The sequence below is a fragment of the Cnephaeus nilssonii genome (genome assembly GCF_951640355.1).
Source record: "Cnephaeus nilssonii genome assembly, chromosome: 10".
Taxonomy (NCBI): Eukaryota; Metazoa; Chordata; class Mammalia; order Chiroptera; family Vespertilionidae; genus Cnephaeus; species Cnephaeus nilssonii.
This window is the reverse complement of record NC_137081.1, coordinates 30,566,987-30,592,682: the sequence shown is the minus strand read 5'-3', so window position 1 is coordinate 30,592,682 and position 25,696 is coordinate 30,566,987. Positions and strand designations below refer to the sequence as shown.

The following is a 25,696-nucleotide window of genomic DNA, read 5'->3' as shown; positions in this document are numbered from 1 at the left end:
GGGAGATGACCCTGGTTTTTTGGCCAAAAACCACAGGGGTACGTAAAAGTGGGAGAAAGAGAGAAGAGAGTCAGAGAAACAGGTCTGACCATGGAGAAAGGGACGGAGATGCAACGCTGAATGTGGAGGAGGGGCCACGAGCCAGAGTGGGCAGGTTGCCTCTAGGAGCCAGAACAGGCAGAAAAGAGAATCTCCCCGAGAACTCCAGAAAGGAATGTGTCCTGTGGACATCTTTACTGCAGCCCAGTGAGAGCTATCTGGGTCGGGCTTCTAGCCCACAGAACTGTAAGGTAATAAACGCGTGGTGTTCAGGTCACTACATTTGTGGCAATTTGTTATAGGAACAATAGAAAGCAAATTTTAGGTAGGATGATCAGGGAAGGCCTCTCTGAGAAGGTGACATTTACCGATCCTGCGAGGCAGGCATTACTACCCCATTTTTCAGATGTAGAAACGGAGGCCCCAAGGTCACACACATAACAAGCAGGTGGTGAGGCCAAGATGTGAACCCAGTAAGGCCTTAGACCCGGACGTTCTCCAGACGCCCTCTGGGTCCCAGCCTGATGGACCGGCTGTGCAGACTGTTGGCCAGTCTTGGAATGGTGTCTTCCTTCCCTCCAGCCCACAGCCACCGTCACTCCGTGCTGTTAGAGAGGAAGTCTTGGGAGTGGGATCTTGGCTCTGTGACCTCCCAGCTACGTGGCAGGGGTTGGGATATGATTTCCCCGCCCAGCCCTTTGCCTGTCATTGACCTGAAATATGCTCACCTCTTGCTCCCACCTTGACTTCTGCGGCCCTTACTATCTATGTGCCCATTTTCCTGACTATAACTCTGAAGACTAGAGTCCCAGGCTGTCACCCAGGGCTGTTGTCACCGTTGAATAAGCAGCTCCCAGCATGCAACAGGTGCTCAGAAACTGCAGGTCCATTTTTCCTATTCTACGTGGACACCTCAGTCCGGGGCTGCACACAGTTGGTACAGGGCAGGCAGCTGTGGAGCTTGGCAGGTGAGGGTCCCCAGGCCAGAAGAGGGAGATGATGACAGGCTGCAGGGCTTTCCAGCGGATGGTGGGGAGCGTGCATGCATGCAGTGTGGGTGTGCTCCTGGAAGACTGTGGGAGTGTAGGGTCCAGCGGCTGGTTAGGGTGCCTGGCTCACTGAAGGGCCGGGACTCAGTCCTGCTCCGCGCTCTCTAACTGGTAACTGAGCACCATGAGCAAGTCCACTGACATTTTGGGAGCCTCAGTTTCCCCACCTGTAAAATGTCTGTAAGACAGCTGTGACAATCCAGTGAGGCTGTTCCAGGCACCCGGTTGTGGCCCATGCCCCACAAATGAGGGTTATGGCTCTGGGGAGTGGGACTTGGGAGGAAACTGTGGAATTTTCTATTTGACTCGTTTCTATATTTCTACATGCCTCCCTTTTTCTTTTTACATCGAGAATATATTACTTTAATAATTAGAAAAAGAAAACTTAAACATCTCAAAGTCTCCAAATTCAAATTTAGGAAAAGATTGGCACAGAGACTGCCCATAGCTCAGGCAAGAAATCTTCCACGCCAGGCTGAAGAGGAGAGGGGCGATTTAGCTCCACTACGTTTATTAGACTTTAAGGTAATTTTTTCTTTCAAAAGAAAATTTATTTTTGTATCATCCTTCATATTATCCCCTGAATATTTCCCACAGTATACCTTTCCCACTGGTGCATGTTTTCACAGAGCTGCAGTCACACTGCTATGCTATTCAGTATTTCTCCATTTTGCAGCCTTATTCCATTCTCTCTCCATGGGTCTGAGTAGCCTTTATCATAATTATTTTCATAATTATTTTCAAGGTCCACCATTTCTTACTTCTTTTCAGTGGGGTCAAGTTTCTAAACTTTCTAAATCTCCGTTTTCCAGCTAATGAAAAGAAAATAGGATTCCACTGAGTCTCCTATCTACCTACTCCAGGATTCTGTGAGGATCCAATGAAATGAGGCATGGGAAAATGCTTCACAGACATTTGGTTACAGTGTGAAATGTTTCCACCTGGCTATAAAGCAAGTCGTGTTCCTGGGCTGAAGAAACACCAAGGAGGCTAGTCGTCACTAGGAAGAGGAAGCTGAGAGTTGCTATGTGACGTCATTACCCAGACGGACACTTAGCATATTAGCCTTTTATATATATAGATGGCGTCGGGAGAGGAAGCCTGGGGTTGCTATATGATGTCATTACCTGGCGCCACAGCCAATGTTTCTGGGCTGGGCTGGGCAGTGGGCTGCATTTTGTGCCATGGGGTCTCAGCAGCATTGGCTGCGATTTGGTGGGCTGTTGCTCTGGGGTGGTGGCAGGGCCTGTGTCCCACTTGGGGGAAGCCAAGTGTTGCTTTGTGGGCACCAGGTCCACGGTGACATTTCTCTGCGCGTCACGGCAGCTCCTGTGTTGAGCGTCTGCCCCTGGTGGTCAGTGCGCGTCATAGTGACTGGTCGGACGGTGGGAGGGACACTTAGCACATTAGCCTTTTATATAGATAGATGGTTGTGAGCCTTTTCATCTGATTGATGTACTGTAATTCATTAAGCCTCTGCCCTGATGGTTTGCTTTTCTTTCATTCGTTGCTAATTCATGTGTGCTAAGAGCTGTGCTGGGTGCTGGGGATGAAAGATCAACCAGACCCGATTCCAGCTCCTGGGAGTTCACGGAGCCTGTTTGATCTGTGAGCAAAGACTGAAGACAATGAGACCAGCTGCATCACTGATGCTTTCTTACCCACTATTATTTTATTCAAATGAGTTTATTTCCTATTTAGCTATTTTAATCTCAATATTTTTATCATTGTTTTAGCAGTTTATTATTTTTAAGTTGTGGTGATAACCATCATGACCATTTTTAAATGTAGCCCTACTACATTTTAAGAAGAAACAACTGAGAGAAACTATTAAAAACGACCAGGTGAACACTGGAAGCTATTCCAGGTGGTGGGAATAGTCTGAGTTGCCTGGGGATGTCCCATCACATGGTCACAGGCCAGGGAGGGTCATCCAGGGTCGCAGGAGCTAGCAATGCAGACTCAGGATGGCTGGCCAGCTTCGCCAAATGGGGCCTTGAAGCTGATGGGCAGTAATGTCAAGTTTGCAGGGTTGGGGGCAGCTGCAGTGAGCTGGCAAGAAGTAAAGGGAGAGAAAGATCTGAGCAGCAGGGCTCAGGACTCTATAATCTCCCCATCCCAGGGCAACCAGAAAAGGGCCCTAGCCTTTAGCTGAGCAATTTGGTAATGTGTGTCAAAACCCTTTAGTGTGGGCTAATTTTATATGTCAACCTGGCTGGGCCATGGTACCCAGATAGTTATTCAAATGTTATGCTGAATGTTTCTGTGCAGGTGTTTTTGGATGAGATTAACGTTTAAATAAGTGGACTTTATAAATAGATTGCCCTCCATAATATGGGTGGGCCTCATCCAATCAGCTGAAGGCCTGAGTAGGAAAAAAACTGACCTTCCCTTATCAGGAAGGAATTCTGTCATCAGATGGCCTTTGGACTCGAATTTCAGCTCTTCCCCAAGTCTCCAGCCTGCTGGCCCACCCTGCAAATTTTGGACTTGTCAAGACTCCACAGTTCTTTAAAGTAAATCATGTGACCCAATGCCTTAAAGTAAAGCTCTCTCTCTCTCTCTCTCCATATATATATACACACACACACACACACACACACACACACACACACACACACACACACACATATCCTGTTGGTTCTGTTTCTCTGGAGAACCCTGACTAATACACCTTAAAAGACAGCCTCCTCAGCTGATTGATGTTTCTCTCATCGATGTTTCTTTCTCTCCTCCCTCCCCCTCTCTCTAAAAAATCAATAAAAACATATTTAACCTCAGAGGGAAGGCAGGGGAAAGAGGGAGGGGGTCGGGGGAAGAGGAGTAAGACATCAACTGCCCTAACTGGTTTGGCTCAGTGAATAGAGCATTGGCCCACTGACTGAAGAGTCCTGGGTTTGATTCCGGTCAAGGGCATGTACCTTGGTTGTGGGCTCGATCCCCAGTAAGGGGGTGAGCAGGAGGCAGCTGACCAGTGTTTCTCATCTATGTTTCTAACTCTCTATCCCTCTCCCTTACTCTCTGTAAAAAATCAATAAAAATATATTTAAAAAAAGAGATCAACCAAAGGACTTGTATGCATGCATATAAGCATAACCAATGGACACAGACAGTAGGGGGGTGAGGTGCTGGGGGGTGGGAGCGGCTGGGGAGAGGTCAATGAGGGGAAAAGGAGACATAATACTTTCAACAATAAAGAATTTAAATAAAAAAAACAATTTTCTAAGAAGTTTTTGCTTCATTGGATTTGACATGTTAAAAAATATATTTAAAAAACAAATAAACAAACAAACACAACAAAAGCCAGCCTCCTCTTTGACCTAGAACATAACCTTTGTTTGGCCAGGGTAGTGATGCTGGGGAAAGAGCACCCTCAGACAGGGGCTCCCTCTGGCTGGCCTCTCCCACTAGCATTGGAGAAGGTGGCCTTCGGCAGAGCACCAGGGAGCCCCCCCTTGGCTTGGCAGAGCCCCCCCCGCCCCCCCCCCCGAGGTTCTTCAAACCACCCGGGGGCTGCTGCAGGAGGGGCAATGCTGACTAAGGATGCTGGCCACTGTCACTAAACTCCGCAGGGGCGATGGCGGCAGGGCCAGCTGGGGAGGACACGGTGGGACATAGGGGCTGATGGCGTTGGTAAGGATCAGCCTGGCCCCAGTGACCTCTGGGCTCCCCATTCCCTGCAGAATGGTGAGCTCAGCAGCCTGGCAGCCAGGAAATGGTGTTGGTTTGGCGGGAGATGAGGCCAGATTAGGGCAGAGCAGTAAAAGCACATGGAAAAGAAGTTCGGGACAGCTGTCACCTATGACTTAGAAAAAGTAACTTGCTGCATGAACACATGGTGCTGGGTACTAGGAAAAAATGTACATTGCAATATATGTGTAAATTGGGAGGGCCCTGAAAGATAGGTAACTATTTGCTGAGAGGCCCAGACCCCTTATATGGTCTCTGCTTATCAATAGGAACATTGTGCTGGAAGGAAGAGCAATAAAAGGCCCTGAGATACTTAATCTCTACCTGTGTTTGGAATGCTGCTGAGTCATAATCCCCACGCAGAGGATCCTGTGTCCCTGCACTTCTCCGGAAACACCCTTTGCATTAAGATGCTCAGGGGTCCCCTAAGTGGACTCTGCTCATGGGGTTCATTAGCAGCTGTGGGTTATTGCTTCCGGTATTTCCTGGGGGGGGGGGGGCGCGGGGAGGAGGGCTATAATAAATCCCAGAAATGTGTGGGGGCTGGGGAGAGAACACACCAGGACGTAGGAAAACCTCACGGAGTTTCCAGCTCTCCCAGCCTAGTTTCTCTGGCCTCCTAGTTTGCAGTTTCTTTTGGCTGGATGCACTGTGTATGTGTCATCGTGAGCTGCCATATATCTTTTGGGGACTAATATGAGGGGGGAAAGCGTATGTGTATGGACGAAAAAAAAAGGGGTGGCCACATGCTCACCTGACTAGTTCAGGGAAGGCTTGCATGGAGGTTGTGCAAACTCAAAGACCTAAAATAACCACAAAGGATGGTCTGAAAATTAAATATTTGACTAAAAGCAGTTTATAGTGGGTAGTCATGTCCTAGGCCAGTATTTTCCCTGACAAAGATCAACTTCGATTTTACTTAGCCTATTGCCTTTTTGCATCTAAAATAACATATGTGTGAAATGTCTGGGTAACTTGTAACTCAGTGATGGGCAACCTTTTGAGTTTGGTGTGTCAAATTTCGCCAAAAAACTGAGCATAACTCAGGTAGTGTGTCACTTTGAGGAAAAAACATTATTTCGCAAATGTTTCATCCTCGGCATGCGGCCGCCTCAGCGGCCGCGTGTCATCAAAAATGGCTACACGTGTCAGTGCTGAGACGCGTGTCATAGGTTCGCCATCGCTGTTGTAACTTCTCTTTTTCCGGACCCCTCAGGGCACAACAAACGGTACCAGGGCTTTCCCTCATTGTTACTGTTATCAAGTTAATCTCCAACCGTTAACTATGTTAAGCTATCCTGTATCCATCTATGAAAAAGAAGCATATATCCATCATGTCACTTTTTATTCAATCCCAGAGGTTTCCCTGCTTTGCTTTCTCCCACCTCCCTAATCTATCACCAATAGATTTCATGTAACCCACTTAGGTCTTTTCCTTTTGATGGTAATTTATAAAAACAAGATATGAACTCGCCATTCTCAGGAGCATTATCCCAATCTGTTGAGATTCTGCTTCCTGGCAACTGTCGACAGTTTGGCTCAAACTCACAAAATTCTTTACAGATTTGAATGCTTTTTGTTTTTTTACCCTAACAGTAAACAGATGAAAAAATATCTTTCTGCCTTCTTTTTTAAATGACAAAATACTTGCAGAAGAGTCATTTCCTGTCTGTGGCAGGACAGGACCTCTGTTTGATTCTGCTCCCAGCTGAGGACTGGCTTCATTCGAGGAGCCCATCCCTCGCCTGTCCTCCGACCACCTGGAGGGAGCGTCAAGGCAAATGCCCTTCCTGCCCAGCTGGGTGCCAGTCCGTGTGCTGGGCCTCCTGAGCGGCACCTCAGCAGGCAGTAGGAGGGCTGATGGGTGTTGGGCAAGACCCTGTGCCCACCTGGGCAGTACGGTCCACCACCTTCCCCAGGGGACAGCGGGAAACCAAGCCCTGCACACTCCAAGGTCTGGGCTGACAGAGTTCCCGGGAGAGCACCTTGGCTCTCAGGATAAATACCTCAAAAAATAAAAGTATTTTTAAAGCCTGGTTCATAGTATCGTTCCTTCCCTAGCTAGTCAATGCTAAGGAGTCTAAGAAGCAAAACAGAAAGAAAGAGAAAAAGGAAACCGTGGCCACAGGAGGGTGGAGCAGGCAGTGGTGTGGGATCTGAACCCTTACTCCCGGCTTCCCGGAAGGCAATTCCACAGAGACCTGTGCTGGAAGCCACGGGGGCAGGGCTGGGGCTGCAAACATTTAAAACCACCTCAACGTTGGGGCTAAGGAATGAGAGCAAGCCTCCCATTTACCACTTGCCCACACCCGCAGCTCTGAGCAGTTAAGCAGCACCCACCCAGCCAACTCCTCTTCTGGGGCAGGGGTTGTCCTCACCCTAAAGGCAGAGGAAGAGGAGTTGGGGGGACACTGAGCCTTGCAGAGAGCCACTATCCACCCTTCCTCCTCCTGATTCACCCAACAAATACGTGAAGAGCCTGTTCTAGGCCAGGAGAGGAAACACTGGGACAAACACCCTACACGTAGCTTGTCTTTGAGGACGTGGGAGCGGTCATGGGCTCTGTGGGAGCTGGTGGGCTCTGTGGCCCTGGAATGCGGTGGAGTGACTAGAGTTTGGGGTCAGAGAGGCGGAAGGAATGCTTAACTATACCTGGAGCAGCCACAGTGAAGAGGGGGTTGGGGGCAGGGAAAGAATATTCCAGGCAGGGGTGATGGCCAGTGGGGGAGGGGAGAGTGGAACAGCAAGACATTTCTCCCTCTTCCTATCCTCCTCTTTCTCAGACAGAGCCCTGACCCCAATGAGAGTTGAATTCAAATGATGGGCATTAAGGAGAGGCACCCATGGGCTTACCACCAAGGGCATCTGTGCCCAACAGAAGTTTCTGGGTAACCCCACTGTGCATAACAAGGGGGTGTTTCTATGAAAAGAGCCCTTGGGGGTCCCTGTCTACTATGAAAACAGTTATTTCTGGGGAGAGAGGACTGTCCTAGTGAACAGCCTCAGGCATGACTTCAGCATTTATAGAAAAGATGAAGAGCTGGCCCTGGCGCCAGAAGGGCAGTTTGGCCCGGGAGCCAGGAGGTCAGGGCAGCAGGAGCCCATCCTCGGCCCTGGCTCACCTGCTGGGGTCTCTCATTTTGAGCCCCCTACTTCTGGAGGGTGCCCAGAGCTGGAGAAATCGGACTAGCTGGGTCCAGAGCTCACCTTCAGCCACTGAGAGGGGAGGAGGCCCAGGTGTGTGTGTGTGTGTGTGGGGGGGGGGGTGCCGAGGCCCTCAGCCAGTTAGGGGTTGGGCTGGAGGAGACCAGGGGCCCGGCCCCACGGGCCTCTATTCGGCTCATCCTGCCACCTGTTGCACCCTCTGATATCCAGGACTGCAGTCCAGGCCCCAAAGTCCTTCCTGCTCAGCCCTCCCAGATCTACTGTAGAGGGAAGGGGCTTGAGTCTTCCGCCCTCCCCTCCTTCTTTTTCTCCACCATGGGTGCCATTCTGTAGGCCCCGACTATTCTCTGCGGCAGTGGGAGCTCCGGGTGCTCCCCTGGCCTCTAGAACTCAGCAGAACTGTTTCTGTGGGGATTCCATCAGTGGGAGCCTGCAGTAAGGCCCGAGTAAGGGGCGGGCCAGCAGGTGACCCTTCTACACTGTGAGGAGGACCATCTGCAGGGGATGATGGGTGGCTTCAGGCCTGGGGCCCTGGGATGCCATCCTCCCACGGTCTTACCAACTCCCAAGGGCCCACTGCTGAGGGGCCTGCTCACCGAGGGCACGTTCGTGGAATACTTGCCGAGTCTACAACAACGTGGGCACAGAAGCCTGACCAGTCACCAGGGCACTGTGCCCCAATTCAGAGGCTCCAGGGTGTAGTTGCGTTGAACACGTAGCGAGCCCAGTGTGTTAGTACAGTAGGCTGGCTTCTCTTCGACTACCCAGCCTGCCGGCCCCGGGGCCAGGAGGAAGGGGGGTGCAGCTGGGGTGCCTGGCGCTCAGGAGACGATGGGTCTGGGGCTGCTCTCCCTGAGGTCTCCTCGGGTCTGAGAGAAGGTGCCTGTGAGATCCCTGAAAGCCCTCTCTAGACTCTAAGGCCCCGAGGGACCCACAAGAGCCGGTCTGTGCTCCTTTGGTGCAGAGGAAGAAAACGCCCTTTCTTCTGCCTGGGGGCTTGGACTTCTGATTTAGGAAGCTGACATCTGAGCCAAACCACGTCACTGCCTTCTTTCTCCGTGTTCTCCCTCCATCCCACCCTTCTCCACAGCAAGTGCAGAGACTGGACGCTGCCCTCAAGCTGCCCTGAGTCACACCGCCCCCCCCCCCCTGCCGTTTGTGTTCACCTTACAGCTCTCCCAGTGAGTCCCTGGGGCGCGTTTATGAGTTTCTTCTCCTTCTGGGCTGATAACGGATAGCTCTCAGGCGCAGGGCCCCTCTGCTCTGAGGTGATCAGGCAGGTGGCCTCAGGCCCCAGAGAAGTGCTCCTTCCTCCATCAGAGCCTGGGCCTCGAAGGACACCTCCCTTTCCTACCTGGTGGTTTCTCCGCTGCACAGGGCCCAGGGCACCTCCCTTGGTTGGCTGGGGGCCACTGAGGGGGGCAGGCGAGGCTCTCCCTGATGTCCTCCTGGCAGCCACTCCTCTGGCTTGGCGTCTCTGGAGGCTGGGGAGAAGGAGAGAGAGCTCAGTGGACTTCTGTTCTGGAACCTCTTGAGGATGCTCTTTACTGGGCTGGGCGGCAAAGCCAAGAAAAGCACGTACCTGGGCCAGCCCCTGGCCGGTCCCTGGCAGTTATGGACAGGGACTTGTTTATTTGTGCAGCCGGGAACTTCCAGGCAGCCCCCTTGCCGTACAGTACCTATAGCCTGGGTGCAGCAGTGCGCTCGGCCAAACACACGCAGCACAGGGAAGTGCGGGCCTATTGGCCCTATGGCCTCCCCAGGGTCCCCTCTGCCTCTCAGGGAAAAGCCGACGACACGTGGAATTCCAACAGGAGCACAGAGACGCACTAAAAAATTATTTGTGTTTTTTTCTGAAATTCAAATTCAACTTGGTGTCCTGTATTTTTACTTGGTAGGTTTGGCAGGCCCAGAGGTGGGGTTTTCTCTACTTTGAGCTGCCCCAGACCCTTTAGGCCTGAATCCCTTAGCCCACCCAGGGCAGGAAGTGCCCTAATTCCCAGCTGCAGCCTTGAGCTGCCCCTCTGCCAAGGACCAGGCCCGGCTCATCCTGTAGACCTTTGTGGGAAGTGACGAGAAGGCCCGGATGACTGCCCAGGAGCTCTCCTGGGGACAGGGACCTGGACCCTTCTTCTCTGGCCCCACTTCCTCTTCTCTCTCTACAGCCCAAGGGGACCATGTCACTGTCAGAGCTCTGCAGCGACAAAGTCTGGATTCGCAGCTTCCAATTTTTCAGTTCTTTTAAACATCTCTCTGGTGCCTCTGTGATATGGCCTCTGCTTTATCTTAAACGTAAAAAGTCTTTCTGGCAGGTCTCCTCAGCCCGTAGCAGGGGCATATCTCTGACTTCCAAATAAGGAATCTGCTTCTGGTATGAAACCCAACGGGTGGCTTTATCTACTGGACAGTCTCCACCAAGAACTGGGTCCGGAAATAGAATTTCACTGCCTCTGATCCATTCTTCAATGGCCGGCTTGTCTGTGCTCTCTGCTCAGTGGGCTTAGGAGGAGGATCTACGCTGAACTCTCCCTAGACCCTCTGTGGTTTTGGTTCAGTCCCCAGATAGCAGTCACCCTTCCCTCCACCGTACGCCACACCATGGAGGTCTCTGGGGTCTCTCAGCCAGTAAGCGCTGGGAGCTGTGGGGGGAAGGGCACCCGCCTGTGTGCCCTGAGGCTTCCTGGGACAGAGCACTGGTTTCCTATCTGTTCCTCCATTTCAGACAGGGCCGGGCATGTTTAACTCCAGGGCCCACTGACAAGGCACGTGATGCTGATATTCAACAGTCTTGGTCATTGGGGAAATGAGAATAACTTTCCTCGGGCCATATTCTTGGCTTTACTCTTGGGGAATGATTTCCTTCCAGCACCTGGAGTGAGTTCTTTGCTTAAAAAGATTGTACTTTCCCCCAGCTGGTGTGGCTCAGTGGTTGAGTGTCAACCTATGAACCAGGGGGTCACGGTTCGATTCCTGATCAGGGCATGTGCCTGGGTTGTGGGCTCAACCCCCAGTAGGGGGGTGCAGGAAGCAGCCAATGATTCTCTCTCATCATCCATGTTTCTATCTCTCTCTCCCTTCCTCTCTGAAATCAATAAAAAAATATTTTGGCATTCAGCTGATCAAGCAGTTTGAGGGTCCCACAGGTTTCTTCTCATGAGTTTTACCTTCGTGTTGACTGATGCATAGGTCTGAAGGGGGCTTCCTGAGCAAATGGCCTGCTGGTCATACTGGTAGGTCCCAGTGGGGCATTAATTCCCAGCCGAGTGAAGGCCAGGAGGCCAGACTCAGCAGCAAGTCATGTGTGCGAGGGGACCTGTGGGGAGTGGCTGGGCGAGGCCAGGATGGGATGGGAGACAGGTGAGCAAGAGCACAGAGGAGGCAGAAAGGGCTGGGGAAGCAGGACTCAGGGGGAGGGCCAGGAGGAGCCAGACCAGGGAAGGAATGACACAAAGACAATGGGATCAGGGTGGCCACCCAGCCTGCGGCCTCCTTCTCACCTTGCTCATCGACACGGCACTTGTATTGGTGGAGCCCAGCCCAGCTCACAACCAGTCTCAACATAGCATCCCAAGCATGGAAGCCAAGACTGTTTGCCACCCCTCCTCACATAGGGGCTGGGTGACAAGAGGAAGAGATGGCTGTGGCGAGACCAGCCGGGAAGCTGACACTGGCCTAGGGACATCGGTCCCGGGGTGGCTGTGGCTGGGCAAGCCTGAAAGAGGGTAGAGGGAGGAACAGAATCTAGACCAGAAACAGAGTAGGTGCTCACTAAGGGACTAGGGAAAGCCGTTACCCTAGGCTTGGCTTGTCCCAGAGAGGAACTGGGGTGAGTAAAAGGAACTTCAAGGGGAGCTAAAGACGCTGGCCTGAGGCTGGGAGCACCCTGGCAGAGCAGGTGAGCTGAGGTTGGTAGGCCTAGTCTCTGGCAGGTGGAGGGCACGCAGGTCAGTGTTCTGGAGTCCGCCAAGGTGGGAGGGGGTTGATGGGCAGAGGGGGAGGCTGAGAAAACAGGAGCAGGTGGAGGTTGGGAGACTCGGACTATGGTCTCAGCGTTCAGAGCAGGCTGACAGGTGCACCCACAGCGTGACTTGGGACACAAAGCTGCTCCTACTCCAGGCCCCCCATCTGGAGGGGCTGTGAGCAGCTGCTGCCTCCCCGGGGAGAGCACTGGGGACGACTGGTGATTGCCAAGGCTGAGTCCCTGGTGGGTGCCCCCCTCACCTGAGGAACCAGAATTTGCCAGGGCCTTCACTTTGTCAGGGCTAATATTAATTGTTCTTGAAAATAACAATAATGTCAACATTGCCAACATCAGCTGCCACTCAGCCCTCTCTGTCCATGATAACCTCCAATGCCGCCTGGCAGGTAACTGCATGGTAAGTCTTTCCAAAAGATAGGACCATACTGGCAATCAGTGCAAGACAGAGGGCCACCCTGGTGGTCATTTTGGTAAAACTAGGATGTTTCTGATAAATAAGTTACCCTAGATGAAACTTTTTGGAGGTCCAGGCCTACGGAACTTGAAACCATTTTTAACTCAATGGCATCAGGTCATATGGGCAAAAATTGTTACACAGCCTAAAACCTCCACCCCGGCAGCAGAAACCTTTGGATACGGTGGGCCAATCACCTTTTAGAAGGTGTATTACTGTTTAAAGCTCTAACAGAACCAGGTAAAGAACAGATGATCAAAGCTGGCAGAGCCTCCAGCACTGCTCACCGCAGGAGACCCACCCCCAGGCCCAGGCGCCTGCTTCCTTTGCGCTCTGGGACGGACTGTCTGCTGCTCCAACCCGGGCTGGGAAGTGTTTGCATCCAATTGTGAGCAGATGATAAAAGTTCTCAGATGTTTCTCACACTGGAATCTGACCTGCTCCTCTGTTGTTTTTCCTATTTGAATGGAGATTAGAGTCTTATCTGGCTTGCTCATATCCTTTTAATTTCCTCTTGAAAATTAAAGAAAATACTTTGTATGTCTCTGATGCAATGCATATATATTTTTTCTGGCATCTGAAAAATACTTTTTAGAAATCAGCAGCCCCAAAGTGTCCCCACGTGCTGCCCGTGTTATTACATGAAGTCGAAACGCAAGGCTCCGAAGCACCAGGCTCGCCGCCCTTGCAGACTGGAACGTGGGCCTTGGGCGGGGACTGGAGGCAGCAGTTTCTGGCATGCCGGGATGTCTGGGGGGAAACGGGATGGTCTTCCAGCCTGCAGGAAAAAATGAAAAACAGCCATCAAAAGAGAAAGCCAGGAGATATTTGACTGCTGACTACCTTGTAGCATCACAAACAAATATAGAAAGTCGAAGTACCTGAAATTCTTTTGTTAATTTGCTATTAGCAGATATAAGCCTTTTTAGGGGTATTGGTAGAAACTAGGAAGTACCCTTGCTTGCTCATGTTAGCTCTTATACATTTAGTGATACGTGGCTTAGTATCTTTCTAAGACACAATTCTATCTTTTGGCTTTGAGTGACATGGGGCATGACATTTCAACCAATTTAAGGAACCAATCTTCTGGTTTGTCCTCTAAGGATGAAATAGATTAGTGAAAGGATGGGTCCAATCAGGAAAGACATGACATGTCATGTCAACCACGACAACCGGAGTTAGGCAAACACAGGAATCTGCCTAGATGGTGTAGGCACGGCCTCCTGTCGGCCTGGTGGGTGAAGGCGGCTGGCAGAGACTCATTCATCCAGCAGACGTGTGTTGGGTATCTCAGTGACAGATGGGAGCGGGCAGGGTGCTCCCAGGCCAGCCTGTATGCACAGCACTCACTCCCCTCAGCAAGGAGACACCAGCCACCTGCTCCAGTGAGGGCATGGGTGGGAGTGAGGGCACATCAGAGCAAGCACATGCCCACCTGTCTTAGGAGTGGGCCCCATGAAATGGTTGTTCTTGAATGTCAGTTCCAGTAGCAAAGACAAGCAGACACTTAACTGTCCTAAGGGGGCAGGAAACGCTGTGTGTGTGTGTGTGTGTGTGTGTGTGTGTGTGTGTGTGTGTGTACGTGTGTATGTGTGTATGTGTGCCAGTCCTGAACTCTGACCTGGGGCCAATAGGGAGAATTTACCAGATGTAACACCAAGAGCAAGGTGAAGAGGCAAAGAAATAACTCACGCTGGGTTGTTACAGAAACATTTAAGCACCATAAAGACTGGCAGCTGCAGGTACAGGGTGTCCTGGGAGCTTCCAGGGCTGGGGGAGAGGGGGTGGGCGTCAATTGAGAGGAACCTGCCGGCCAGGGTTTGACTAGATTTGATCTCTAAAGGAAACAGGAACCACAGGAATGGCATTCCATGTCCATGGTCGTGGAGGGGGGACCCAGCAGGGAGGTCGCTTAGGAGGCTCTCCTGGGCGGAGGAGAGTGCTCAGGAGGGCAGAGAAGGGCCAGAGCAGGAGCACGTGGGAAGGAGAGGGCTCTGCGTCCATGGATGGCTCTAGCTCAGTGTCTGGGGGGGTGACACCATTCCCTGAAGCAGGGGGCTCAGAGGACTGTGTGCTCACCCAGGAAACCTCAACCAGGGATGCTGCGGGGACAAGTCTGGGCTGAAATTAGAGATGTGGGTGTCAGCAGCATGGAAACCAGACGAGTGGGGCCTGCAGTACATGGCATTTAGGAGGGAGAGGGGGAGAGTGAGGGACCGCCCTCACTGTGGCAGTGGCAGCGGACATGGAGGGGGAGGGCTGTCAGCAGTGTTCTGTGGGGGGTGGGGGGGTCAGAACAGGAAGGCCACCAAGGCTGAGGCAGCAATAACTTGCTGAAGTCACAGCCAGACCACGTGGGGCTGTGAAGGGAGAGGAGGGTGGGCCAGGGAAGTCACCAGAGAGGTGAGGGAGGCAGGGAGATAGCAGCAGCAGTAGGAGGTGAGTTTGAAGAGGGAGCAAAAGAGGCATTAAATGATGGCGCAAAGTTCGGACAGTGATGGGAGGAGAAGGAATTCTAGAATCCATGGAGGAGGGAGGCTTGGATCAGAAGAAAACAGGCCCAGGGGGAGGCACGCCTCTGACGCTGGGCTGAGGAAGGGTCCCGAATTGCACAGGGACCATTGTATTCGCTTTTATTTTCAACCTTTCTTTTCATGATTATAAAACCAGTGTTTATCATGAAAAATTAGGAAAATATATAGAATCTATAATGTTCTGCCCTCCCAATACCTAGACATTTTTGACATCTTTTAAAAAAGGCAGATACAGCCCTAGCCAGTTTGGCTCGGTGGATAAAGCATCAGCCTACAGACTGAAGGGGCCCAGGTTCCATTCCAGTCAAGGGCAGGTACCTCGGTTGCAGGCTCCTCCCGGCTCAGGCCCTGGTCAGGGTGCTTACAGAAGGCAACCAATCAATGTCTTTCTCTCACATTGATGTTTCTCTCTCTCTTTCACTCTTTCTAAAAGATCAATGGAAAAATATCCTCAGGTGAGGATTAACAACAACAAAAGCAAATACGTACCCCCAAAAAACCACACATAAAAACTTGGGATTACTGTGAGTGGCCAGTAGGCTAGATCCACACTATTTTTAATTTGCTTTATCATTTCCTAATATACTATGAGGCTCTTCCCATGCATTAAATATTCTTCTAAAACATCATTTTTCAATACTGTTTTGTGTGAATATATAATTTATGTAATCAGCCTCTTACTTTGGCCATTTAGATTATTTTTCATTTTATAAATAACCAGAGGCCCAATGCACGAAATTCGTGCAAGAGTAGGCCTTGGCAGCCGCGGCAGCTGCCTGGATCCCTCCCTCCCAGCCGTGTTGGCTGCCTCATCTGGAAGGTCATTGGGTCTAATTAGCATATTATGCTTTTATTACTATAAATGTGGCAATAAGTACCTTTGTATATATTTCTGTAAAATTCTGACTTCTCAGTATAAAATCCTAGAAGTGGGATTACTGACTCCAAAAGTACTAGTATTTTGAATGCATACAAAGCATAGTATCAGAGTGCCCCAAGGTCACTGAGATTCTCGGTCTGTCTACACTCCCGGCAGCACTGGGTTCTCGGGGGCGCTGGTGTGCATGGACAGTATGTCACTTTTTAAAGAGGCTGACTTAAAGCTCCTGAATGTCCTTTCTGCCGCCCCTGCACCCCTCACCCCCTCCAACCACACCACACCAGCTCTCTCCCCTCTAGGCGCTGCTGAGAGCAGGAATCCCATCTCATTTACTGGTGCACCCCCAGCAATCAGCACACCGTCTGCACCGAGTGACATGCATGGAGGGTGGTGATGGACAACTGCTTTGCTATAGTGGGAAGGCTCACTGTTTCAGGAAAATGAGGTTTCTCATTCCTTACCCACCAATCAGGACAGCCACACCTGCCCCCAGGCATGGAAATGTATCTTCTTTCTCTACAAAGTAGAACATCTGACTCAAGAATTAACTGTGCCCATTGGTTAGATCTTATATTTATTAGACTCCCTTTATCCTTCTCCCTGATTAAAATATCCTTATGTCATTCTTGCATCTCTGTGAAGCCAGGGTGTTAATAATTTTAAAAGGTAATTTAAAAATAAATTTTTAAAATGATGAATCAACATCCTCTTTCCTACATCAAACAAGATGAATTTTCTTAGTTCCTTTTACTTCTTCCATTCAGAAAGATATGTTTATAAACTGGATTTTCTAGTAGTTGACACTTGGCTATATTCTGAATCAAAAAACCTCCACTAAACCCCTCAGTTAGAAATGACATTTTGTGGACAATTAGAGAATCTTGATATACTATATAATATTATTAAATTAATGTTACTTTTCATAGATGTGATAATGTGGTTAAGTATAGGATGTTCTTATTCTTAGAAAATGCGTGCTGAAAGTCTGCAACCTTTTTCCAAACAGTTCAGCAAAAAAAGGTGTACATGTACGGCATGCACACAGAAGGAGCAAGAGCGAGAGAACTGACGGCGAAAAGGTGGCAACATGTTAACAGCTAGAAGCTCTTCATTGTAATATTCTTTCAACTTTTCTGTAGGCTGAAAAATACTGGTGGTAGGTTTAAGAGAAAAAGGTGTGATATTCATTTGTATATTACTAATTAAAAAGAAAAACCTTGAGCCCTAGCTGGTTTGTTCGGACTGCAACCGGGGCATCTGTCCTGACCAGGAATCAAATCATGACCTCCTGGTTTATAGGTCGATGCTCAACCCACTGAACCATGCTGGCTGGGGCAGGATAAATGCTTTTCAATAGAAACATTTTATTTTGAAATGTTATATACATACGTCTTACATTGCAGTTTAAGAAAATAAATCCTTTTAGCCCAGACTTACACTGGGTACCCGTTCCTGTGGCCGCTGGGGGTGACTGGCCTGCGCAGGGGCTCGTCGCCGCCCCACTGCACCCCAGCCAGCCCTTTCCGCCTCGTCTTCCCCGTGTTGGTCATGATCTGGTGGAAGGAAAGAGAAAAAGGGGCTGGAGAAAGCATCTTGAAAGCTGACCTAGAAGTAGAACTTACTATATTTAATACATCAATCTATAGGAGTACGAGGCTTTGCAAATAAGAGGATGCATCGCCTAACCCCGTGGCTGGCAAACTGCGGCTCGCGAGCCACATGTGGCTCTTTGGCCCCTTGAGTGTGGCTCTTCCACAAAATACCACGGCCTGGGTGAGTCTATTTTGAAGAAGTGGCGTTAGAAGAAGTTTAAGTTTAAAAAGTTTGGCTCTCAAAAGAAATTTCAATTGTTGTACTGTTGATATTTAGCTCTGTTGACTAATGAGTTTGCTGACCACTGGCCTAACCGGTTTGGCTCAGTGGATAGAGCGTAGGCCTGCGGACTGAAAGGTCGCGGGTTCGGTTCCGGTCAAGGGCATTTCCTTGGTTGTGGGCACATCCCCAGGAGGGGTCGTGCAGGAGGCAGCTGATCAATGTTTCTCTCTCCTTGATGTTTCTGACTATCCCTTTCCCTTCCTCTTAGTAAAAAAATCAATAAAATATATTTATTAAAAATAAATAAATAAATAAATAATAAAAGAGGATGGATCATGCCACAGATTATTCAAATTTTCTCCTTGGGTTTGCGTATTACACTATTTAGTAATATAAATTAAAAACAAAAATCAAACCATAAAAAAAAAGGAGATGAGCCCTAGCTGGTTTGGCTCAGGGGATAGAGTGTCGGCCTTCCGACTGAAAGGTTCCGGTTTCAATTCCAGTCAAGGGCACAGGCCCGGGTTTCGGGCCTGATTCCCAGTAAGGGGCGTACAGGAAGCAGCTAATCAATGGTTCTCTCTCATCACTGGTGTTTCTAACTCTCTCTCCCTCTCCCTTCCTCTCTGAAATCTGAAATCAATAATTTTTTTTTTTAAAGGAGACACAAACAGTTGAATATAGTAATATCACATCTCTGGAGAGGACCAACTTTTGAAAGTGAGAAGGGAAAAAAGACAGATTTAGTTTCATGAAAAATTAACGTTTCCTTCCACCCTGGCCGGTATTCTAAGTGGTTAGAGTGCTGTCCCCCACCAAGGGTTGTGGGTTCGATTCTGACTCCAGTTGGGGTGAGTGCGGGAGGCAACCACAGCAACAACAAATGGAACATTTCCAAATATAGAGCATATTAAAGATAAGCAACAGATTAAGAAGAAATATTTGCAGCAAATTTAAGGGATTAAAGGTTAAAATTTTTATCAGATAAGGAACTCTTATAGATAAGTGGGCAAAGAATTCAAATAGCCAAGGCACGAAACAGAAAATATCACTATAAAATAGAAAAATGATCAATCTTACAAATGAGGAAGTGAAGAAATAAAATGAAGTCACCATAGTCAAGCTGCTAAATTACTAAAATCAAGTAAGTTGAGGCCTGAGGAAATGATTCTATTCTTGCTTTAACTAGTCTGGGAACTTGAACTTTGGAACTTTCTAGTCCTTTGTCAATGCCTGGATATACAACAGACCCAGACAACCTTCTGAAGGATTGAGGAAGAATGTGTGAGTACCCAGACCACCTGACATCCAGTTTCCAGACCATGGTCATCTCAGACCAATTCAGAGGCTAAGAATGCAGAACTGATTCTTTTCAAGAATGTGCTTTTTACCATAAGAGCCCTCAGCTTTTCTTTCTTCTTCGGAATGCTGGGTATTGCCTAGTTGTGTTTCTGGTTTGCATACCCTAAGACCCTTAAATAAATCTTTATTATTTATTTCTAGCTGAAGCCTCCTGACTCTTTTTGAGTTTTTCAACACAACTAATTAGAAACTACAACTTTAGCCCTGGCCAGGGGGCTCATTTGATCCAAAGGGTCCCGGGTTCGATTCTGGTCAAGGGCATGTACCTTGGTTGCAGGCTCCTCCCAGCCTGGGTCCTGGTCAGTCAGGAGGCAACCAATCGATGTGTTTCTCTCATATCGATGTGTCTCCCTGTCTTTCCCTCTCCCACTCTCTCTAAAAAATCAATGGAAAAATATCCTCGGGTGAGGATTAACAAAAACCAAAATGTTAGTGACTAGAAATTTGAGATAATTCTTTTGGAAAGCAGTTTGGCATTTTATATCAAGAGTCATAAAACTGTTCATATCCTTGGGTGTCAATCATAGTGAAAGAATCCCAAATATGAAAAATGTTAAATAAATAAAGTTGTTGTTACAAAATTATTATAGAGTGAAACTGGAACAATCTAACTGTCCAGTAATAGGGGAATAATTAAGTAAAACATGCATGTTCATTTGAAATATTATATAGCCATTTACACTGATAAATACTAGGTTATAAAGGAAATGTTTATTTAAAACATTAAATAAAAGTCAAGTTATAATACTGCATATAAATGATGCTTTTGATTATGCTAAAAGTATGAAAAAAGACTGGAAGGATTTAGTCAAAGATACTAAATGATTGCAGTGGCTATGTGGGATAGTAGAACCAAGAGTAATTTTTCCAAGTTTTCTGTAATATGGTTATATTATGTTAATAATTTAGTTGTCCAAAAAAGAAATCACTGAAAAACTGGAGAAATCTGAATAAAGTCTGTGGACTGCTCCAACACCAATTTCCTGGTTTGATAAGAGCTGCAGTTACATAAGGTACTGGGGAAACTGGGTGAGGGGGCATGGGACCTCTCTGCAAGACTTTTTCAACTTCCTGTGAATTTACGATTATTTCAAAGAAAAAAGTTTAAATTTTTTAAAAATTGGAATAATATCTGTGATTTCTTGATTCCTACTGACAAGTTATTTGGGTTTATCTACAACTATTTGAGTGAAGGAGAAGAAAAAGGGTTACTTTCCGATGGAAAGCATCAATAGGCCTCACCTGTGTTGTGGGGACAGCCACCGGCTAGGGCAGTGGGCGGCAGGCAGGCTGCCTAGCCCTGCACTGGTAAGGGAAGGGAAAAAGATGGGAGAGAGAAGGTGGGAGGGAGGCCTCTACCCTCTTGGAGGAAATGGAACATAATTAAGCTTTCCAAATAAGAATTAAAACGTAGTTTTGTTTCCCTTTATGTCACGTGTGAAATTCGCAAGAGAGCTGTTTGAACTGCAATCACTTGATATTGCTGTCCACTCTGACCTCCCTGTCACACTGCCCCCACCCAGGATCTAGGCCTCACCACAGAGCAGGCCCCTTACGTCCAGTTCTCAGCGGTACTTCAGGACCTTTCATGCCTTCTCTTCCCCCCTCTGTTTTGCCAGTCAGAACACTTGGGTCTTTCCACACAGAGCTGAGGGGGCTAAGTCTGAAGCTCCTGGGAAAGGGAGACAGTGAATACGTGGGTTCTTTCAAGTCTGTTGCCAGCCCTCTGCCTCCTCCTCCCCACTCCACTGTTCTTTGGAGATTGACCCGCCCTCTTCCTTCCTGGAGGAGAGAAAATATATCACTGATATTTGAGTATTTCAGCCTTTGGAAAACCCAGGCAGCCAAACCAAGTCCTTAAAATTTCACAGACCTAAGAAATAATTTATGGTGGGTGGTATCTGTCCCCTTCAATGAGTGAGGAAACCGAGTCTGGTTTATGGGACAGAAAGGTCTGGTTTATTATCAAGGCTCCCAAGGAAAGGTCCTTGGTGAAGAGGGTTCAGTGTGCAGGGCCCAGGACCTCTGCATGTGGCCTGCCTGGTGTCTCGGAGCAGCCACTGTTTCCTAGTTATCCTACCACCCTCTGAGCTTGCAGGGGGAGCCGCGGTGTGGCCCATGTGATTTCTGGGCCCCTCAGCTGCAAAGGAGCCTTTCTGAGCTGGCAAGATCATAAACAGTATCTGGTTCAACAACCTGCTGTCTACACAGAGTTCCACAGAAATGCTCAGGGGTTGCCAGGAGAGAAAAGAGAAAGGGTTCCTGGCACCCACCTGACTATCCAGAGGAACTCAGCTTTCTCTGTCACAGATGGAGAGTGTATTTGAAAGAACAAAATCTGCCTCTAAAAGTTCTGCTGCTAAAAAAATTTAACCACAATTTAAAAAATGCAGCTCATGATTTAGCTGAATGCAATTTACTCAGTAGCAAACGATGGTCAACACATGCCAATTTAGGTGAAAGATATATTTTCCATTTACAGTAGGTCCTCGGGTTATGTTGGAGATCCATTCCTATGGCGCGACGTAACGCAATTTTCGCCGTAAGTTGGAACCCACCTAAATGAGCACCTACGTCACTCACATGGAGCACATACACAGCAGTAATGAAGTGAAACAGTAAAAACATTTAAAAGAAAGATAACAATTCCTGACCTTTACTTGTGGTAAATAAATAATAAAAAACATAAAGCACATATGTACATACGTCGAAATGACGGAACTTTTTTTTAAATAAATAAATGGGAGATGGCGAAGTAACCACGAAACGACTTACGCCGAGTCCGACGTAACCCGAGGACTGCCTGTACTAGCTTTTGAGTACTGATGAATCACTTAAAGAAATTATGACATATTATAAAGTATAAATGTATATACTTCAAAAATACCTTCCCAGACTCCCTTGCAGCTAGGGGCCATGTGACCCAGTTCTGACCAGTAAATAGTATGTGGCTGTCACCAGATGGAGCTTTGGGAAAAGCACATGGAGGGGGTGGGTCTGGCTGGCCTGCATGTTTGGCCTTCTCCCCGACTTTATCATGAATTTAATTCAAGAGCTGCATCCATCATCTCATGACCAAGAAGCTCAAGCACATGGATGAAGGGCTGACACACAGGGCAGAACTACCACAGGGCTAATGGAATTAAAGCTTCCAAGCCCCAGAGGGGGCCCGAGTAATGTGTTTTTGTTTGGTCATATGTTTTTTTGTAAAATTTGCAGAAGTAGGATATTTGTAATCACTTAATACTGCTGTTTTCTCCTACTCAGACTTCCCTTGTAACAAACAAGACATGTGAAAATTAAGAAGCTGGACAGGTAGATAATTACTACTAAGCATGGGCAGACCTTCAGATATTATGAAGGTCCCTGGCGTGTGACCTTTAGTTGTATTCTAATCCCTCTTCTGTTCACCAACAGGTCTACTAGTGACAGGTAGCTAGGGCCACTTCAGGCCACTTGAGGGCCACTGGAAACACACTGACTAACGTGGAACTTCTCATAAACACAGTATCGTAGCAGAACAGACCAAGCCCTCATATGTTATGGCAAACATTCAGGCCATCAATGGTCCATCTCTCCTTTCTATTTCAGGGCCCCCAGCCCCGTCACATGGTACTCACTCCCAAGTACTCCGTGGTCAGAAGCTTCTCGCCTGAGAGTTCGCCGAGCTGGGGCTGGATCAGTTCGTCTTTGTCCAGATCGGCTTCCATGGTGTCATGGTCCTCCTGTTTCAAAAGAGACATGGGGTGAATGCTCTGGACCCCCTGCCACAAGTTCCCAGCGGGCACTTGCCACAAAATGAGAAGGCTTTAGCCCAACCACAGCAATGCATGGGTCTGCATTTCAAAGGGACTCAGGGGCAGTCTGCCTTCTGCTCATACCTCTCCAGGAAGATGAACGGGAGAATGCCAGCCCACCTCTTTAGGAAGCTGGGTGCCTATTAAACACTTCCACGACCACAGCTGAGAAGAGGTTCAATAAGACGCTCTACGGCAGGCGTCCTCAAACTACGGCCCGCGGGCCTCATGCGGGTGTTTTTGCCGTTTTGTTTTTTTACTTCAAAATAAGATATGTGCAGTGTGCATAGGAATTTGTTCATAGTTTTTTTAAAACTATAGTCCAGCCCTCCAACAGTCTGAGGGACAGTGAACTGGCCCCCTGTTTAAAAAGTTTGAGGACCCCTGCTCTAAGGTCTTGAATGTATCAATGTTAACATCCTGGTTGTGGCATTACACTATAGTTTTGCAAGCTGTTACTATTGGATGGAACTAGGTAAAAGGTACATAGGATTGTTCTGTAGTATTTCTAACAATTGCATGTGAATCTACAATTACCTCAAAATAAAAGTTCCAACTGTAAAAAGAGAGGAGTTAAAAACAAAATAATAGCATTTATGAGCTGGTACACATCTGTATGTAATCAAATGCCAGCTGAGCAGCAGTCATAGTAACGGGGCCCTGTGGTCTTTCCCACCCCCCGCCAGGACTTGGGCGAGTGCACTGTCCTTTGCAGGTTAAGTGATAAAGATCAGTACAAAACAGACCAGACCTTTGTCTGACAGGGGCACTGACCAAGGAAGGCGGAGTCCATATGAAGTCAGGGAGCTGGCCTGCTGTGGAAGCGGGAAAGGGGGATGGGTGGGCCTGGGAGGAAGCTGGCAGTCCAATGTGGGGGGTGGAGAGGGGCTCGTAGAGGGGGTGCCCCAGGTCATCACGCCCTGGTGACCATGGTTCCTGAGATCATCTAACCAATCCTTCCCCTAATTCCTTGTCCACTCAACACCCTGTAATTTGGTTCCTCTAAACTTGCCAACAGGAAGAGAAAGCTCTATTCTGCAAACATGAGTACCCTGTTTTATTTTCAAACGAATTTCCAATCGTTCTGGATGCTCCAGGCTTTTGTGAATTTGATTTATCTGAGTCAGTTTCCAAGGAATCTGAAAGCTCAAATTCCCAGGAGGACTGCCTCTGGGTAGGGCTGTTTGGGGGGGCGGGGGGAGAGGGAGGGGACAGGGGGTGTGTAGGCCTGTCTCTCCAGGCTCATTTTAGGACACAGATAGTAAGCACCATCTGCCATCGCTAGACAGTGTCACCCAGGATGGGCTGATGGGCTGTCTGAAGAAAAGGGGATTTGACTTATTCTAAGTGGTCCCCAAAGGCAGAGCAGAGCCAGGCTCCAGAGCCTTCTCTGTCAGGCAGCCTGTCTCACTAGTGGGTGGGGCCATGTGGACTCCCACCAGCACACACTGGAGAGCATTTAAGTGGTGCCCTCATATAGAGCCATCGAGGAACCCACTTTCCATTTCCATAGCGCCTTCCGTCCTAACTCTTACAACGACTGCGTGGATCCTTCCATTACTATTTTGTTTTGACGTGGAAAACAAGCCTGAGACAGTGTCCACTCCATGGTGACAGCCTGGCCCGGGGCTTGGGGCAGCCCCTTTCTGCCCAGATCTTTTTGGCTTGGCCATTGGGGCCTGCAGAGATGCCTGTTTCCGAGGAGGCCCAAGCAGACTCACCAGGTCATCTGAGGCCCGAAGGTGCCCAGTGCCTGGTTCAGGTTAAGCTCAAGGGGCAGAGAGCGTGAAGAAGAGGGCCGCAGCAGCATTCTGGAGTCCACAGTCTCATCCCGCTCTCTTCCCGTCCCATCTATCACAGAGAATCCACTCCGATCCACCTTGGAACACCAGGTTCAGGGTCGATCTAACCCCTCCCTAGTCCTGACTCATTCGCCACAGCCAGGGCAGCGCCTTCTCCTGGTGGGGCTTCACCTGAGTAGGCAGCTCAGCCAAGTGTAGCTACCCACCATCCTGCAATTTCACGCGGGGACCCTCGGAGGTAATGCCATCTGTGAGGCCCTGCCTGGGGTCAGCACTGGGACAGCTAGGGGAGATGTACACCGTGGCCTCGGCTCAGAGTTCAGTTTACTAAAATACCAACGCCTCAGTGATCGAAGAGTGTGTGCAATACTTGATTATTTCAGGAAAATGACTGCTCCTTGTGAACAAAAGCAGTGGGCACTGTGGTCAGTGAGTGGCAGGGCGCTCTGGGCAGTGGAGTCGTATTTCAGCTCTTCTCCAGGGAATGAAGCCTTGGAGGCACCGGCTGGAAATGGGCATGTGAAGTGCGATTTCACAGAGGTATTGGTGATATGCCACTTCCCTGCCAGGATGGAATCCGAAACGTTAAGAAACAAAGCAAACGTCCACATTCCATTTCAATGGAAAATAAATGGTCAATAGCTAACCTCGGTCAACACTGGCGAAGTATTTCTTTACCCTGGACAACAAGTACATGTGTGAGACATTCACTTGCCGGTCAAACTACACTCATACAAACTAGTGACCGCAATGAAAGCTCGATGTATTAACTTGCTCAAAAAACGAGTTTGTAAGGGATTTGTCGAAATATTTATTTTTGTTTTTTAGTTAAAACAAGTTGAAGTTTTTTTCATTAAAAGTAGCATATAGTTTTTTGGGTAATTGATAGGCCTTTCCTAACCTCCAGAAACACAGGACAAGGTCTGCACTTGGTCTCTAATATACACCACCCTTCACTAGAAGTTGACTAAAGTTGCAGCTTACTGTGTAAGAGAGGGCGAGAGAAACCAGGCACCACAGCCATCCACTCACCACCGTCTCTCTACTAGCAAAACACAGGCAATACCACTGGTGCTTTCAAGAATACCATGTTAATATTAAATGCATAAATGGAAGAAAACGGACATGAA

At 48.6% G+C, this 25,696-nt stretch overlaps 1 protein-coding gene across 2 annotated transcripts in view; it reads right to left on the bottom strand.

Annotated features, from left to right (window-relative positions):
- Nucleotides 1-25,696, bottom strand: part of ARMC9 (armadillo repeat containing 9) — a 109,138-nt gene that overhangs the window by 4,199 nt on the left and 79,243 nt on the right. For both annotated transcript variants that reach the window (XM_079781956.1, XM_079781957.1), the window contains exons 20-23: nucleotides 22,588-22,692; nucleotides 17,228-17,343; nucleotides 13,018-13,154; nucleotides 9,298-9,427 (exon numbers count right to left, since the gene is read on the bottom strand). In XM_079781956.1, the coding sequence (XP_079638082.1) occupies nucleotides 9,298-9,427; nucleotides 13,018-13,154; nucleotides 17,228-17,343; nucleotides 22,588-22,692 (488 nt within the window). The remainder of the gene's footprint in view (nucleotides 1-9,297; nucleotides 9,428-13,017; nucleotides 13,155-17,227; nucleotides 17,344-22,587; nucleotides 22,693-25,696) is intronic.